Raw genomic sequence first — 18,725 nt, forward strand, 5'->3', positions numbered from 1 at the left:
TGTCCCGCTGTTTAAACGTATCTTAACGTGTGACTCTTAAACGGAGGGCGACTCGTTCCCTCGTAAAATCACCGAAGCTTCCACGGTACATGGAAATTAAGATCGTGACGTCAAAGTAAATAGTATTTCTGACAAAATAGGCACATTCATATTCAATCCATGGAAAATATCCACGCCTGTATAATCGTCTGGTGGTGGGGGGGGGGGGGGGGGCGTCCCCATTAGCTAGTGAGACCTCAGAAGCATGCCTGGCGACCAGATGGAAGCAATCATTCGAATACTGGTTCTTGTTCTGGTTGATACTGTGACGAGGTCTCCATATGACTTTCTGCAAAGGAATTTTCGGCCAAGGAAGCGACTCATGATTCTCACTTGGCGAAATGTGTTCTTCCCCTGACACAGACACAGGATGCACGCTTTGAGTCTATTTCAAAGAGCTGTGAAAAATTTTCAGTTTTACTATTCGTACCTGCATTGTCATAATCTACGCGTGATCAGCATCTCCTTGAGATTGGTGGTGGTTAGGTTACACAAACATCAACTTGTCAATATACGGTTTATTACTAAAACACAACGACCTATGTACAGTAATAAATACACATATCAAGTGATCACAATTTGTACCGTCGACACCACCTCAGTTTTCAGAGAATTCAGCTCTGAACGAAAAATATATTATAAATATTGGTGAGAGGTTGTGTACAAACAAAACCAACATTCAATACGCCTGCTTTTGTTAAACGAGTTGAGGAAACAGAAAAACAGATGTAATGATAAGGAACATACATGTATATTACAAAATAGTGGGTTTAAATCTGAAATTGTTTTCAAAGGAGTAACACATTTTTGAAAAAGGAACTATTCGACGTCCACATAGTGCTGAACAAATTCTCTGAAAACGGAGATAGCCCAGCAGTCTACCATGCATGGATATCAATACGGCCTACCACTAACTTATCCTTGGAGATATGTTTGGCGCTTTGGAAAAATGCAAATCGTCAACATATGCGACAGAAAAATTATTTGTATTAGTTTATCAATAAAACGGAATTGCGTTTGAAGAACATCAGCCAGAGGTCAAACATATGTATGAATCAGCACCACCTACATTGTCAGAGCATAATTGTATTCATTTATATCGGGTGGTCAATAAAACACGCATCGTTCTTGAACACTTGGAATCCAATGACCTCTTCATACGACTGCAAATCGATGGATAAAGTTTTGGATCGTCGATTTGAAAAGTGTTATTTCATTATGTATGCCATGTATGTCGAAGACGTCACCGGAGCAGTTACGAAAATCAGTCAGAATCGGACTCAAAAAGGTATTCCCCTCCCTACTTCTACAAATGGAACTGCCTTTCTTCTCATTTACTACGCATAGAAACTATATAAGATTAAACAGTAGATATGTCTCCTTAGGGAGTTTTTCCCGAATGTACGTACCCCGTTAACAGGACGTAACATCTATTTTGAAATGCGTTTCCAATGCGATTGCATGAGGACAACCCGTTTCTGTCGTATATCACTGGAAACGCCTGATTCGTCATTTTCTGCAGGATGTTAAATCCAGTGTTTTATTTCTTTAAATAAATCATAAGCGCCACATTGGCTCCTAGCTCTCCTCATCATCCCAAATGATAATATTGCCAATTGGGCCGTAGTGTCACGGAAAAAAGCAAAAATTGTACATTTCTTCCTGGATAAATTTTCCCGTGAAAGACAGTTGTTTAATTACCCTACACAAAAATTAAAAAAGTCGAGGGTCAACCATTGAATGTTTGAGATGATTTGAATTTTTTCACAAATCAGCAAAAAACGCACAAACTGGCATTGGACGACATATCAAAACAGGCCCGACGCACATCCGAAGTTCAGTGTACACATACTTCGGCAACAGCAGTAAAATGCAGTGTTTCTTGTAAGCAGCCTTTTGAGCAGCGCTCTAGGTTTCAGAAACCCCAAATAACATGTTTTTGCCAAAACAACTGCTAAATCAACACTGGCATACCCTAATGACCAAGAAATCAATGATTTATTAGGAAATACGGTTGATCAAGGGGTTGGCCGCGCATGAATATAAAAAATCCCTAATGAGACCATAGCTAACATATTTTTTTTATTGTTATCTTATAACATATGTCATTGCTATGGCAACAACAGAAGCAACCAATGAAAACAAAGAGAGGATGGAGATCGAGGCTGCATTATTAGCTTCGCTCCCAGGCACTTTAACTGCGATCACATTGTCTTTAATCATCCCGGCTGAGCCAGATTTGCCGTTAGTTGTAGTCTCCTGAACGTCAGCTGATGCTTCCAGTGGATTAGGGACGGGAGTGGACGGTTTCGAGGTCTCTGAAGCGAAGTCGTTTGTCTGTTCTGTTACAGCACTAGTGTTCGGATTCCGCTGAGGGACGGTGCTGGTCTGTTGCTGAGACTTTTTCACATAACGAATGATTTCGCCTAAAAAAAAAAATAAAACTCGTGTTTTGGTAAATATTCTTTTCCCCCAATTGAAAATGACATGAATATGTTTTTAATGCATGATTCTTTTGAATAAAATGCGTTTGTGATTAAGTGGACAACTGAGAAAAAAGACGTAAACACGTATAATGTCATAATATAATGCCTCGTGGGTGATACCCCCCATCCCGCCCCTCCCAGGTATTATCATGAATTTATCGGGAAGTCCTTGTCCTGCAGACAGCTTCTTTGGCTGAGCTGATACCGAAGGTAGGGGCACGCGCAGTATACGTACTGGTGCCTTTAATCAATTTCTATCTTGCATTGTTTTGCACAGTCACTCTTCTTCCCACTCTAGAAATGCGAGTAGAATGTCTACGTCCATGCTTTACGCCAACTGTTGCTAACAGGTGATGTATATCCCAGTAGATTACGGGCCATTAATCCTTCTCCAAAGACAACATTTGGTCCGATATGTGTACACAGACACTGCATGCGCATCGATTGAGTACATAGTGCCAATCGTGTGCAAAAACAAAGCAAGAGAGTGATAAATTCCTCTCAAGCATAATTTATACCAATATTGCTGCCGGTCACAATACCCCGTCAGGATCCGTCAAACAACGCGGATCGACAGTACCGTAGTCTTACCTTGTGTTACTATTAGCCAGTCATCACCTCCCGGCCTCGTTACAGTCAAACCCTCCGATACAACAACACGTGACGTACTTGGCTGCGCCGTGCGGGAAGTGACGTCACGTTTACGCCTACGCGCTCCACATGTCTGATCGCATTGGCTTGTCTTGGAATCAGCGGCACACACGTGTGCTGTGCAGTGGTAGTAGATCTGTTCATTTGGGTAGTTTAAAAACTGGAAAGCCTTCATGTTAAATGAGAAGCTTGTTGCATTGATTGGTTGGAAAACGACAGTGTTATCTTTTGGGCATCTGCAAATGAATAACATAATGTAATTTTGTCTTAGGAAAGAAAATACACAAATTATGTTAATGGTCTGCAGTTTTTTTACATACTCTAAAACCTCGAATACAACGAATGAGGCTTCGCACCATTCATTAAAATGGAGGAGGGATTCTTAAACCTCAATATCAATTCTAAAGAAACGACACAATGGGTCTCTTTTATTAGAAGAAATGGGCCTACCATAACCGGCGATGTTGATTTCGTTTCACTGTCAATATCAGCCAAGATCAGAGCGTGATTATAACACATGTGAATCCATTGGCCCATGCCATCAATAAAAAAAATCTGACTTATTGGCTCATTCCTTGTATTCGAGGTTTTAGATTTATATTTACAGTAGAGCGCTTTCACGTGGCGTCATAACCATAGATTATTTACAGTAGAGTGCTTTCACATGGCGTCATAATCTGTCATGATGATAGACAGACAAAGAAAGCAAGCCCAAATGACCGTGATCGCTTTTGATTCAGTAAAGTCAGGCATCTAGCCTCCGGCATGGCTAGTCGCGCAAAAACCCCTAATCTATTAATGAGAAATAAATACGGCCTCTGGCAGTTTCATATCACGTCAAATGAGATAAGCTGCAGATCAATGCAGAGGTAACTTCGACCATCATCATTGACTCATTAAGTCATGTTTTCTCCTGCACAAAGCAGTAATACTGGTATATCTATGCTTTCTAACAACTGTTGGCGATCATAAAGGCTTACCAGGGAGCGACTGAGACATCATCTGCACAGACAAACCGATTAACCTGTTCACCGGCCAAACGAGCCAAGGTTTTCTGAATGCACTAAATTGTTTTCAAAAGACCTTCTCAACGACCCATCGGTTCACCGTTTAAATAACCGACACATCCCCGAGTGTACCAATTTATTTCTAAAACACCGGACGGGTGTAAAGCCAGAACTGTCCAAAAAGAAAATGTCTGGAAAACGGGACCCAGTGCGTGTTTAATTCCTGAGATAGTGACATTCATTTCATCTATATATAGAACCATTGCTAAAATTCGTATGGATGCAATAAACGTACACTAGTCGGAGGCTTCTACCGACTTCTTAACAGTTTCTATCACTATTTCCTGATTCATCCGATTAAAGTCCGACATTTTCCGACTTTTCCTAGAGAAGTCCGACAATGTCAAACTTTTTGTCGGATAAATCAGAAAAGTGAGAGAAACCGCCATGAAGTCGGAAAATGCCTCCTACTAGTGAACACATAACTTTTTCTAGGGGGGGATTTCTACTTCCTTACCGGCTAACAGAACTGGTGAGCCAATTTATCACATTTCCAATTGTCTTTTTACGCTGGGAACTAATAAATAAATATATACATGTAATGTTGTCAATTTGGTAGATATTGAAGTCTGGCCAACATGGCGAAACGTTGCGTGCTTACTTATTCGTAATGAGCTGATGCACAGCCGCCGTCTGCCCTGCCTGGGCGTAACAACCAGTAACAACCATCTTCAGGTTTTTATCATCTGTCTCCAAGTCAAGCTGCACGTTGAAGTCGTCTCCCAAGGCCACTTGGCCATTTACTAGACTGAAACGATAGAGAAGATGTTGTACTTGACAAATGGTTGGAGTGGCCAGGATAAGCCTAAATCAGTATTATACAGGGTATATGGCGGCTTTGGGACAAGGCATTGAAATATACTATCAAGTCAACAAGAGACATCCCAAGATTTTCACTCACCATCTGAGTTTACTCCTTGTAGTTGACGATTATAACCTCGTTTAAAAGAGGATAAACATTGTCATGATGTCGAAATCAACACTAAATTTGACATGAAGACACAACTATTGTATTTGTTTTGTCGATATCGTATATCGAAATCACCAAGGCTATTCGAGTCATGTCATAAAATGATATGGTTACATACCAATCGTAAAAATCACCATGTTTTAAAATTTTAGTCCACAATATACAGAATTATTCATGCAAAATGACCTCATTTACATAATCCAGGGTAGAAAAACTTACGATTTGCCGTTCTTGTCAAATGTCAAGTTGAATTTTAGCGTAAGCCCTCCAAATACCGGTGGGACCTCGATTACAAACGGTTCGATTGGTTTTGGCGGGACAGTTACTGTTCTTGGGGTCACGCATCCAATCGGAACCCGATACTCCTGGATGCGTGAGACTACTTGACCTACATCCGGGACCTCCTGTACCAAGGTGTTGCTATAGACCACATCCGTATCGTTCGTCTGCGAAGAAAGTTTTATTAATATGAAATATTTTTTCTAAATAACAATAAACGCAGATACCCGTATGTATCATATACCGTTTTCCAGGAGCTACATGTTACTCGTTATACTTCATTTACCATAAGGGAGTTTTCGCAAATACCCCGAAACGCCAACGTGAACGCCTATCCCATTGTTCGACCTCCCGATAACTTTGTCGAACAATGGGATAGGCGTTCGCATTGACGTTTGCGAAAACTCCGTATTGCCTTCAAATCTAAACGTATTGGTCCTTCCCGTCACTCATGCAACATCCACAACCAAATGCTCAATGATGACAAAAAAGCATTGTCATTGCATAGGTAAAGTGCATTGTATGTATTGACAATTTGCCTATAGCAGAGACCAATGTTCGGACAACGACCTAAACTTTTGGATGATGTATCAAATGCACACATTTTTATGCTCAAATACATGTACACACATGTAATATGCTGCTGATCTAAACGGTTATTAAAAATGTTCAGGCTTATGATACCGGATATACTCTAAAAGACAACAACTAGTACATACAGTTTGAGTTGAGAGCTGGCTTAGTATTGTAATACGTCGCGCGTATATTGCATGTACATTTTGGACAAAACCGCTCAAAAATATCTCCAAACTGAGAAATACGAGTTTGAAATAAACTTTTGTCTGTAGAGTAACGTTATTGGGTGACTGTCTTCATAAACCATAATAGGCCTACGTCAGAATAGAAGAGGGTCGGACAATTTTCCATGGGGACATTTGCGAAAGAGAAGGTTACTCCTTTCGACTGATTCTAAACATAGTATGTTTGGTTACACAATCCTTTACACGAAGCGTGTGAAACATCAGCTTATGGTCTCACCTTCATGACTGTCCCGCAGTTGTTGAGAGGAACAGTAACATCGATGGAGGTTTCGGTTGCGTCATGCCATTTCGATGTGAAGCCACAGCCGGCCATGGGACTCAGCAGGCGGATATTCACCGGCTTCACGGTCGGAAAGTTCTTGATACTGAAACTGGCAACCATGCTGCTGATGGAACACTTTATCGTTGGCTGTGGATCTGAATGATGAACATTTAATTCAACGATAAAACATTATGGCGTAGCGGGAAAAAAACACACACTTTATTATGACCAGCGCCGGGCTGTTCAAACAGGTTCTCTTGCTTACGCTGGCGTAAGATCTTATTGAATTTACCGATGAAGGAGAAAACATCTAGTTAAGTTAAAGGGAACTGAAACCGCCAAGCCAGTTCGTATGACCTCGTTTTCATTTCCCGCGTATCGGGTAATCAGAACGAGGCATGAATGAAACATGGCGCCTAGCTGTCAATCATTGAGTGACGTCACTACTATGGAATTTACTACGAAAACTAATGAATGAAAGATTGCATGACTCACGTGATTCTCACATGATTCTCAATAATAACAAAACTGCGCATGCTCGGGTACTGGGGGCGGAGCTACAAATCTGAACTCGAATAGGAAGTTGGAAGTTTGACTTTCTCGGGCGGTGAAAGTCGAAAAGTTGAATAAATCGCTCGGCGGTTCCAGTTCCCTTTAACGTTAGCGTTAGTCACAAAACATGTCTTGAAAAAAAGCAGGAACTTTTTAGAAACACACTGTTGTAGTATAATTATGCAACGGTGTAGTTTCGATCTAGGAGTGTTAGGACCAATAAGTGATAAAATAGCCTGATGGAATTTAATTGACTTACACTCGGGTGGTGCTTCAGTAGGTGCTGAGCACCGAACAGCTGCAGCTTCGGTCATTTTACAATTATGGTTACCCCAGCCAGGATGAGGGCAATCTGTGATGCTTTTCTCTGAGCCGTTACACTGAAGGTTCGTGAGCCAGATCCTGTTAACGCCAGATGTGTACTGGCCAATGAGGGCCATCGCTTGGGAAGATCTAGAAATAATGTACATGTACATGTAAATGAATATACATAATGCATGCTATCAAATATGCTTTATATGCAACAGTCTAACAGTAATTATACTCCCCTGAAACAGCACTACTTGGGATTTTATTCGCTAAAGGAACAATATTGTGCGGACTAGACAGTTCGCGTAAAAACTTTTTTATGTAATCCGAAAAAAAGTTTGATTTGGTTGAAAAATAACGCTTCGAGGACGATTTTGGACCACCAGAGGGTTTGGGGTATTTCTTGTCGGATGTCGTTGCCTTTTGAAGGCGAAGATAACGACATCAACTCAAAGGTAATTAATTGTTCGCAGAGGCGTTTGAATTGGCCAGCGGACTATCAAAAATGCATCAGTAAGCACGCATTTTCGCCAGGTTGAAAATGATAACAAATGGTTAAAAGCACGGTTTAATTGTGATACAAGGGCCTGGCTGTTCAAAACAAATTTTGCAACTAACGCTGGTGTTAACTTAATTAATGGCTATGTTTGTACTTTACAAAAATATAGTTGCTGCGCATGCATGGGATAATAGCATCTAATGGATTACTTTTCCACCATTACTTCAAAATCTCAACACATATTTATCGCACTTGCAAGCTAAAATGCGAGATTAAGTAAAAAGCCCTGAAACGGGATTATTTTTCCGGACATGACAGACATCTTCTTGTATTGCTTTGAATATTAGACTGACTTCAAGATCGGATATTCAAATAGATACGATTTAGTACAGGGGACATTCTAAAAAAATAAACGATTTTATAACGACTAACTGGGGTCAGGTCAGGCTGGCTACCTGCCACTGGTAGCCCTGTAATCCAGTGCCACCTGTTTCAGGTGGGTGACTAGAAATCAAGGTTACTTGTCACTCAGGGCGGATGAGCTCGTCATAGGGTCAACGGCCGACTAGCTTTCTCCTAGCATTGCCTAGCAGAAACTATGTCTCCCAGGTAACTAGACACACATGTGACTGGTCACCTAGGAGTAACCGGGTAGTCTGGGCTCTTCATCCGGGTTATGGCAACCAGACTAGGAGACGGAAACTCCGATATAAAACCTGACCGAAGACGGAGCGCACCGGCCATACTGGCGTCTTACCGGGTACGCACGCATTTACAACCTAAAATGCCCCATAACGACTAACGTCTTCAATAGATGGAGAGAGTAGTTTTCTCATGCCAGGGTTCTCTGTTGCCCAGGTTCTGTTTTCCCCAGATCATATTTTTCGCGGGTTCTATGTTCCCCCAAAACCAAGTCCAAATTTTTCTGAAGAAATATATCAAAAATGACGGAGATGATGTTACAGATATGCGAATCTATATCTAATTTAATTTGGAAGTGACTACTTGGCAAGCCCGGCTTACCAAACAGCGACTTTTTCTTGTCCTGAATGGAGAGCTGAACGCATTAATAATAAAGTAAAGTCTCCAGCTCGCCAAACAGGGTGGCTTTTTAGTGCTGCTTGGCAAGCGGCTCTCGAAACAGGACAAAAAAAGATGCATGTTCGGCGAGCGGCTTGCCAAATAGACCCGGCCATTTAATTTAGGATAGGCTCAGTGTATGGGTCGTGGTTAGAAGCAAGGATAAGATATTTGGTTATGGTTAAGGATGGAGGTAATGTCTCGGACATGGTTTCTTCATGCGTTTTGACACATATACATGAATATAGTATATATACTTATATTTATTTTGTACTTCACCGTAAGGCTTGCGGAATCTGCTATTATTGAAAACACTCACGTCTGACACAGCATGTTGCAAACAACTTTGGCATCGTTTAGGCCCCAGCCGTCATCACAGATGGCGCCCCATTGTGTATTGTATTTTATCATGACTCGACCCTCAGTTGATGTGCCGCCCTCTAGTTTGATAACAGTATTTGCAGTGTCGCCTGGAAGATACAGGGGCATATCAAAACGTATTCATATTGGGGAGGAATGTGACGACCAACAGGGAGTTTTCGCAACCCCCCCCCCCCCCCAAAACGCCTACTTGAACGCCTATCTCATTGTTTAACCTCCTGAAAACTAAGACGAGCAATGAGATAGACATTCACGTAGACGTTTCGGGGGCTTTGCGGAAACTCCCTATTCTCAACTTATCAAAGTCACGTCCACGCCACGCAACAAATGATGTGCTGCGAAATCGACAACACCTTATAAGTGTTATTACATCGATAATGCTTTTTACGTAAAGAAATTTCACTATGCTATAGGTATTAATGGTGCATTTTCACAGCCAACGAAAATGTACAAGGGACACTGAAGAACTGTGAAGGGCCAAAGAGATCACTTTCTTGAGGCAAATGCCAGGTATGCAAGCGTACAGTGATGGGTTTGAGTCCCGTGTAGTATCCAACAAGATAAATCGATGTCATTATTTAATACGCTTAAGGATTCTGTCTTAAATTCTCACACAGTACAAGGAAACGGACAGGCGATATGGACTTACATGTGACCGGTGGCAGTGTTGCCATATCTGGCTTCTTAGTGGTGGTAATAACACCTGGTTTACTTCCCTTACACAGCAACAGCATGTCGCTACTGTGGTCACTGGGGCACAGGGACGCATCAGCATTCACAACAGCACACGTCGTTATCGAGGCCTCGCTGCCATCGCACTTCACATTTTTCTGGCGAATGCTTGCGCCCGGAACTGGCAGGAAAGCGTTGTTCTGCTTCAGATAATCTGACGACGCAGGACTGCAAGGTAGGTGCTCATCATTAAGGCCGCTTTACACATGCAACTTTTTCCAATGAAACACTATGAAACATTGAGTAACATGAAACATCGAGAAACCTTACCTTTGACGTTTACTCAGTGAAACACTATGAAACACTCATATGCATTTGAATTGTCACTTTTAGCCATTTTGCCATTTTGGATATGGAGTAAAAATCACATGACTTTTTATCACAGTCTGATTGGCCACAGAGTTAAAATGTAATCGACACTTGTAGAAACTTGATAAAACCTGTCAAGAATTTACGAGCATGTTCGTAAATTGTTTCATGTTTCTCCTAGTTTCACAAGGTTTCAAGAAAGGGGTTTCATCATGTTTCTTCATTTTTCTTGACCAGTTCACACATGCAACATGAAGAAACTTTTAGGTTTCATGGTTCATATTACATAGCCTGTCAAGTCAAGTTTCTCTTAGTTTCTATGTGTTTCTCCTAAAAAGTTGCATGTGTAAACCGGCCTTTAGAATATATTATACAGGCCATTCGATGCATAATGATTGAGTCGCCAGAATATCGTTAGACGGCGAGTTATTCCCCAATCTGACGTATATAAAATACGACGTTGCAGCATCTTCCGAAAATTACTAGTAGGTTCGGGGTAATTGCCAGCTCTTCAATTACATAATTCCAATGTTGAGTAATATTAAAAGCAATGAAGTTTAAAAATTTGCATTAACTAAAGGAATCACACGATTATCTTCATTTATCGGAACATTTAACAATGTGTCTAGATGTTTAAAGAAAGATCAAGATAAACTACAAAGGGACAAGTCGAAGTTTTCATTTCATCTTCATGCCAACAATATCAAGATTTTACTACAACGAGTTTTTATTCAACCCAACCTTCATACACAAAGATTGAATATATGAGAATGGCGTCTTTCTGGCTCCATCTGACAGCTAATTTTGGAACTCGAAAATGGATCCAATTTAAATAACCGGAACCGATTTCTTTTAAATGACACAACATCTGTAGTTGTTGAAACCATAATTGGCTGCATGAAATCGACATTTCTGATGTTAGACATGAAAGCCTCAGATTACTGAAACTATTTACCTGAATCCGAGTTGCTTACAGATGACGTCGCCAACGTGCTGGTCCGTGACGGCTATACATATTGTATTCCATGTGTTATCCCAGTATAGCTCAACGCGCCCTGTGCTTATAGATGAGCCAGTTCCACTGAATTTCACGTCACCTTGAACAAACAAAAAGCAACAAAAATGTGACTAAAGATTCATATTTAAGGTGTGTCGATCAGATGAAACCAGTATTGAACATGGGGACTAAAGATTAAGAAGTCATATAATTGGACAACTGAACGGGGCAAATATACATGCAGATACCGTACACCTATCAATGCCTATAAAACCGCAAATCCGGCAAGCTCGTGCAATACAGATATTTCAGTGAACCTTTGTATAGTATTGCATTCTCAGGTCATGCGATAATTTTTTCATATCTATCTTTCGCACAATTTTATCAAAATAAACTCTGCTAAGTTATCAAGAGGACGCAACGTACTCTCTACTATACAACAGTAGAGCATTTCACTGTTGTCGATATCGCATTAAACAGTGAACATTCTACTGTGTGTTTGCTTTGCGCACATTCTCTGCGAGGACGGGGATATAAAAGCCCGTCCCTGTTGCACGGTCCGTGATTTTGGATGAATTTGAATGGATTTCTGGGGCAATTTAAGGGGTTTCGTTGTTTTGTCAATCGGATCAAATCACTTAGTATATACCATGAAAACATTTCGCAATCCCGATATAACTGGCTTCATGCCTTCAGTGCGCGGAGAAAATCCACTCAGTATTTCATAGCGAACTGAAGTGCCGTATTCATCGCTGCAATTTGCAATAAACAAAATTGTAGCAGCGATGACATTTATGTATTAGCTAACGTATTTTGTTCGAATCTGACCCCGCTGTGACGAAAATCGCTTCTCTGTCGAGCTTACCTAGTGTCTGAGCTTTCACGTGAGAAAACGCCAGCAGAAAAAGGAAGAGGTGCAACGATATCATTAATCCCATCTTAGCAGGTGGGGTGGAGATGCTCATTTGGACGGATTAGTGATATGTTCTGAAAGAAATGGAATTTTTAGAATACTCGATATCCTTGACCATGGGGGGGGGGGGGCAATTAACTACAATTACTAAACCATTCTCTTCATGTGACGATTACACCACTCGACGACAGAGTGCTAGAATGTAGCATTGTATTGCAAACCTACCAACTTCAGGATACGTTGTCCCACTATATTGCTGCGATCATAATTTAGGCCTACGTATGTATGTAGCTTACATATCGTCATTGTTAGGTGTATGTATTGGTTTCATGAAAAGGGCTTCAGAGTGCACCGAGAAAGAAATTATGTGTATGTGAAATTGTTCTGAGGAATTTTGCGGCCGAAACGGAGCCCGTAACAAACGACACTGGAGAGATGCAACCAGTGTAGGCCAAACGCCACTATTACCTCTGCCCATGGTCAATGCAATTGGAACGTGCGCGAAATCCAACTTAATATGTAAAGATAAGGACTTAGTGAGCCCCCCTTTAGGTCGGGGGAGCTCCCCCGAACCCCCCTACGAGCATATGTTAAGTGCAAGCTCTAACAACTACAGCTGTTACAATGGGGGGACACCCCCCAAACCCCCCTCCGTCGACATAGGTTTTTACCAGTGCGTTGGGGGATGCTCCCCCTAAACCCCCCCCCCCCCCCGTTGGACAGTCAACTAGCCCTTCTGTGTCATACTGCTGGAGGGGGGGGGGTGCGATGGGACCATCCATATAGTTCCTTCCGACACATTTTTGTTTTGGTAATGTAATACATTGTGATTGTCCTTATTCACGGGAATCGGGCGTTTCCAGTGATATACGACACTTAAATGGATTGTCCTCATGCATTCACTTTGGAAACGCATTTTAAAATAGATGTCACGTCCTGTTAATGGGGCACGTCATCATCGCGTACATTTGGGAAAAACTCCCTAACGAGACCGGAGCAGACGGCTGAAAGTAGTTTATTTATTGGCCGCTAGGGTACAGAATGTACGTCGCTCACCCGAAATTTTCACGCAACTATAGCTAAATAGAGCTAGTTCTAGTTTGTGATTCATTTTGATACTTCAGATTTGGGCAGTAGACCAATATAACTTAGTCGTCAGTGTGGTTTTAAGCTGGAAAACGTATTTATTTTTCTTAAAGTGCCTTTTTTGGACGGGTGTGTGCGATTGTTTTGTTTTTATGTCACGTGACCTCGACCATGTCGACACAAAATTGAAATAAACCACCCTTTTCTGTCATTATTTAGGACGGATATTTCTCTAATAAAAATATTAATATAATTGGCCAATTTCTTAGGCATATGATGTAGCGAATTCCCATGAAGATTTAAATTTAAGTTAACTTAATTTCAACCAATGGGATAGCAACCACCACCGGAAGATCGCGGAGAAATCGGTAAACTCAACGGAGTTAATTCAGAAAAATACCAAAAAAAATTGTTTGTAGGATATACAGTTGTTACTCTCTTTATTTCTAATCATTCACTATATACTCCCGCACACACGTGTATCTTAAGAGCCCCTCCTAAGAGGGGGGCTTATTAATACAATACAAGGGCTGAAAGTGTGGTTGAGTGTAAAAATGTCTACTCGCCAATGTATGTCTCAATTGCATTACCTTCTATAAACGAACTATGGTGAGGTGTGTTGGGGGGGGGGGGGGGGGGGATATGAAATACGTCGCTGCACCAAATTTTCCCTTTTTCGATTGACTTACCTTTAACTTGACGAAATATTTAGCACAACTGTCACTTCTATCTTCAATGCATGCTATGCCACTGACATGTGACGCTAAACCATGCCAATCAATATCAAAATACACATCATATGTAAGTATCAATTAGAAATAGTTTACCACAGCATATATCACGCATAGGCTATCTCCGAATTCCGAATGACGAATCAGCCAACGCCTTGTACCTGTCTTGTTTGAAACCTATAATAGTAAAAACTCAACCCAACCTACCTCCAGAATGTAAACAGCCTTTCACACACGAGTCATCGCGGTTTCACGCCTGATACAAATTGATCAACGTAGCCATAGCGACAACATAAACAAAGCGGTGATAACCAATGGACGCACTTCAATGGCGCATATCTCATATATGGAAAACATGCCGTTCACAACATAGATCTGGGTCATATATTCAATGTAAAGCGAGAGACTATAATATAATGGCCTGTCACCAATAGAGAATTTCTGGCATGATATCACCTCAGGTTGAATATGTCTTGGTCTAAGGTAGGTTTATCGTATTTTACCTGCACATTCACCTATCGCCATAGTATTAGTAGATGCAGCAGTTACATGCGTTTCATTCATGCTGTTCACCTTAATGGATTTTACTGATTGGTATGGTTAATGGTAGCTATGATAGTTTGGGCTTAGACAAACCTGGCCCTTTAGACAGTAGGCTGCAACGCAACGTTGGTATTTTCCTTCTAACATCACCAGGTACATGTATCAGATGATTAGTTCGTGTTGGGTAAGACATTCTAATTAGAGCCTCTAATAATCTCGATTGAGAAAGAAAATCAGGCGAGTGTGATTTTTCTTTCGCACGAAAATATCCCCTACCCCTCGTGTAGTTTATAATTCTAAAATACCTTGGTACCGTAAAGTCAACCTTTAAATGGAAAATGCATAAGCCTCGTTCTGAGTGCGGAGTGTTTTGGACACGCAACCAAGATGGAAGAGGCTAGAGAAGCAGGTCCAGGACAGATTGCAGCGAAAATTTATAAATAGTTTGGGAAGCTGGTTTGACATCCTGACAAATCCGGCCATCGATCACTCGATATGTGGCCTCGATATGTTTACTCCCTCAATCAGAAAGATGCGTAAGGAGTAGGCCCTGTTTGCAAGAGGATGCTGCAAGAGGATGTTATAAGTTTCCCGAACTATTTATAAATTTTCGCGGCAATCTGTCCTGGACCTGCTTCTCTAGTCTCTTCCAACCAAGATGCTCTACCAAAGTTCCCTCGGGTTGCACTAAAATGTGGAAACCATGCACACGTCACGTCAATGGAATTTCAGCTCACTTCAGAAGTTTGAGGCTCTGAAAACACTGCTTCAAACACAAATCAGTCAAGGAAGCATCAACCACCCTCAGTTTTTTAATGAGCACTACACATATTTGCCGAGAAAAACGCTCCAAATATCCCATTTGCGCGGATTTTAGCATCACTTGAGCGAGCCGATGCGGACTTCCTATGCGCGCTGTACAAAATGTACATGTCTCATTTTCTGTAACGTTGCCGTAACATAATGTAAACAACGGCGCTACCGGCGCTCCGGCCGGGCCGGCGATGGATGGAATTTGCCAAATTCGCACATATTCAAGTTATTTTCGTGGCCTATCGTTTTAAGTTTGAGGTATTTTAGAATAGAAATTGAACCCTCGGCTTCGGACCTTGGTTGAGTTACCAAGACACTCTCGGGTGGAGCTAAAATTTCGTCCAAACCCTCGCCTGTCGGCTCGGGTTTGGACTGTATTTTAGCTCCACCCTCGAGTGTCTTGGTCCTCCGCCTCGGGTTCAATTCCTTAAACAAAGAAAAGTCCGCGCTTGAACAGACACAGCTGAAGTGAAAGTGCTCGAGGATATGTGTTGGCACATCTGCCCGAGACCCAGCCGTATCATTCTTTCATGTGCGTAACTTTCAAACAATAGTGAGGTTTCGCAAGTTAACGTTTTCCGTTAACGATTACGTTTTCTAAGAGCCCCTACGGGATTTTTTTACGCATAAATTGCTTGCTACGCTTAAGTGAAATTATGATTTAGTCAAAGCCCAGCCTTATAGCTTGTGGTAAACGGATTCAATTGGAATTTTAGAGACTCTTATGTGAGTATAAATATTACCTATACGGTGACGGTCCCATTATTCCAAGAGGAATGCATGGCGCATAAATATAATTTAGCGGTGGTTAAACTTGGGTGATAGCTCAAAGGATTTTCAGCCGTATGCCAAGCCTCCCGTCAGTCGATGACGTCATTACGTCGAGTCCTCTGCCGACGGCAAATTTTGAGTCAGGATGACGTCAAATCGTAATCGTAAACGTAAACGTAAAATGTAAGTTTGCAAAACCTGCCTATTACCTGATCAGCTGCAATGTTACTCGCGCTAGTATATGGAAACAACTAATTAAAGCCAACGATAATAATAGCATAGGTAAAGAACGAGATAAGAATACCAGTGCGAGTTTTCGTAAACTAATAGACATTAGGCGGGTTTCGCAATCCGTACGAACAACGTCAACGAAGTGCGTAGTTCTTTGTGGTCACAGTGGGTGAGGTCAAGTCTCGAGTAAAATTGGATTGAGTAAAAGTTGAGTTTACTTTTAGTTAACATGAACTCTTTACCCCAGGTTCAGGTTAACTCTGAGTAAACTCTGAGTATACTCAAAGTTAACCCAGAGTATACTCAAAGTTAACCCTGATATAACCCTGGAGTAATTCCCAGTAATTGCCTTACCAGGAACAGATTCCATGAATCCTGAATCTGAGAATCTATGTATTAGTAGGCTACATGCAGTATACCAGTTTCATGCTTCAGCCTTCACACAGAGCTGTCTACAATACTCAATAGATTTATTTGAAGATGGATAAGGGGAAAAAGAGATTTCGTTGGACTGAAGAAAAGATGCTGTCCAGTTTGAATTACCTCAGGGAGAACCATAACAAGTTCAAGCTAGCGAAGAGGCACCAGACACTTACTGACTTTTTCAATGATGTGGGTGCTCTCTTTGATTATAGCAGGAACTGTTGTAGAGAACATGGTAAAGAATCCTCCAGTCATGGTACTCCTGGGAAATGCCATCAAACTGTTCATCTGTCAGTCGCAAGTGCCGGTGTACAGGCTCTTCGCTAAAAGCCGGCCTCCTGGTGAAGTTTTCTCGTCTTTCTTGGTCGGCAAGAGCTACTAGGACAGGCATAAAAAACATGGCTGACAACTTTTCACCCTACAGAACTTTACTCAAGACTTGACTTCTTCCCAAGTAAACTCAGAGTTAACTCCTAGGAGTTTAAGTTTACCCTAATGCATTATTCAATTCAGTTTTATCAAAGATGGCGGCTCTGCTTGGGTTGAGTAAACCCTGGGGTATAATTTGAGTAAAACTTTGCACAAATCCAGAGTTTACTCTAGGTAAACCTAAAGTAAACTTTACCCCGGTTGAGAAGTCAAATATCGGGTATACTGGGGGTTATCTTTACCCTAGGGTAAAAATCTCAGGGTTACCTTTACTTTACTCGAGACTTGACCTCACCCACTGTCAGTGGTGCAAGTTATTCACGCCACACTTCTAAATTGGCGTTTATTCTTACGAGGGAGAGTTTAGATACAGTAACATACAGGGTGACCGAAAAATGCAACCCATACCCTCGGAGTGAGATAAGTATGCTTTTATTTGTTTTTAAGTGGCAGTGTGTTCGGAAATGACTTGTTTCTGTATTTTGCCTTGATTTCCAAAAGAAAATAATCTAAAATCTCATTTCCTATAACATGTCAAAAGGAGGCTTTTGAAAGCATGCTTATCTCACTCAGAGGCCCCATGTTTCTATCTCTTGGTAATACAATGAGGTCTAAATCAAACCGTTCAAGATTTACGTGTACATTGATGTTTGTGCTCTTGTACAGGGCTTTACGTTGTCCAATGATGAAGTCATTGATATTCTAACCCCTCTATCTCCTACACCCACCATTGAAAATAACTTAAGAATTGGGATTCTATGGTCAGGCAGGCGTACTCTATCCCACAACACATCATTTGTAGCCTGCATGTTGGATAAATGTCGCTCAGCTCCCGGACTATCAGGTCTAGATCTGGTGCATTCTCCAATAAATGGATGAATGAACTTCGCACAACGTTTCAAACCGGCTGCAAGTTTTTGGATCACCCTGTACATGCAGGCCAAAGGGTGGCATGAAATTGTCATATTAGTATGTACATCTCGAACAATGCATGTAATATTCCAAGGTTTTGTGTCACAAAAAATATTCTTCCCAACCTTACTCTGTGCTGAGAATGTGGTAAGGCTGGTTACTTGTAAAAAAGTTTTAGCTAACATTTATGGAGTGTTTAACACAAACCTGTTGTATCGAATATTTACGACAAAAACAAAGCCTCATACTTTTATTAGGCCCCATTTTTTTCGAAAATATTGGACACTAGCCACTAGCTCTTTGGCTCATTCTATTCCGAGATATCACCAATTGATCAAAGGCCTACTTAAGGAAACGGAATTGTCATCAGATTTCAAATAAATTAGAAATTTGTACTTTCAGTTTGCCTTGAGGCTAGGGTTCACCTATCACATTTGTG

General features: G+C 41.3%; 2 protein-coding genes across 6 annotated transcripts in view; one reads left to right on the top strand and one right to left on the bottom strand.

Moving 5' to 3' along the window:
- Positions 1-539: 539 nt before the first annotated feature.
- LOC135501483 (deleted in malignant brain tumors 1 protein-like) lies at positions 540-14,498 on the bottom strand. Of its 4 annotated transcripts, none has more exons than XM_064793620.1 (11): positions 14,372-14,498; positions 12,300-12,421; positions 11,393-11,534; positions 10,046-10,296; positions 9,335-9,485; positions 7,387-7,580; positions 6,531-6,730; positions 5,433-5,659; positions 4,845-4,991; positions 3,117-3,412; positions 540-2,465 (listed from the first exon to the last, which is right to left on the bottom strand). In XM_064793620.1, the coding sequence occupies exons 2-11, from the start codon at positions 12,397-12,399 to the stop codon at positions 2,128-2,130; spliced, it is 2,046 nt and encodes a 681-aa protein (XP_064649690.1). In that variant the 5' UTR covers positions 12,400-12,421; positions 14,372-14,498; the 3' UTR covers positions 540-2,127. The 4 variants fall into 4 exon arrangements, with proteins under 4 accessions (XP_064649690.1, XP_064649689.1, XP_064649691.1 ...); XM_064793619.1 differs by lacking the exon at positions 14,372-14,498 and adding an exon at positions 14,123-14,329; XM_064793621.1 differs by lacking the exon at positions 14,372-14,498 and adding an exon at positions 14,261-14,279.
- A 69-nt stretch (positions 14,499-14,567) lies between these two features.
- The window catches only part of LOC135501482 (receptor-type tyrosine-protein phosphatase F-like), a 43,637-nt gene continuing 39,479 nt past the window's right edge, over positions 14,568-18,725 (top strand). For both annotated transcript variants that reach the window (XM_064793615.1, XM_064793617.1), the window contains exon 1: positions 14,568-14,647. The gene's annotated coding sequence lies outside the window, so the exon portion shown is untranslated. The remainder of the gene's footprint in view (positions 14,648-18,725) is intronic.

This window comes from Lineus longissimus, chromosome 17 (assembly GCF_910592395.1).
Source record: "Lineus longissimus chromosome 17, tnLinLong1.2, whole genome shotgun sequence".
NCBI lineage: Eukaryota > Metazoa > Nemertea > Pilidiophora > Heteronemertea > Lineidae > Lineus > Lineus longissimus.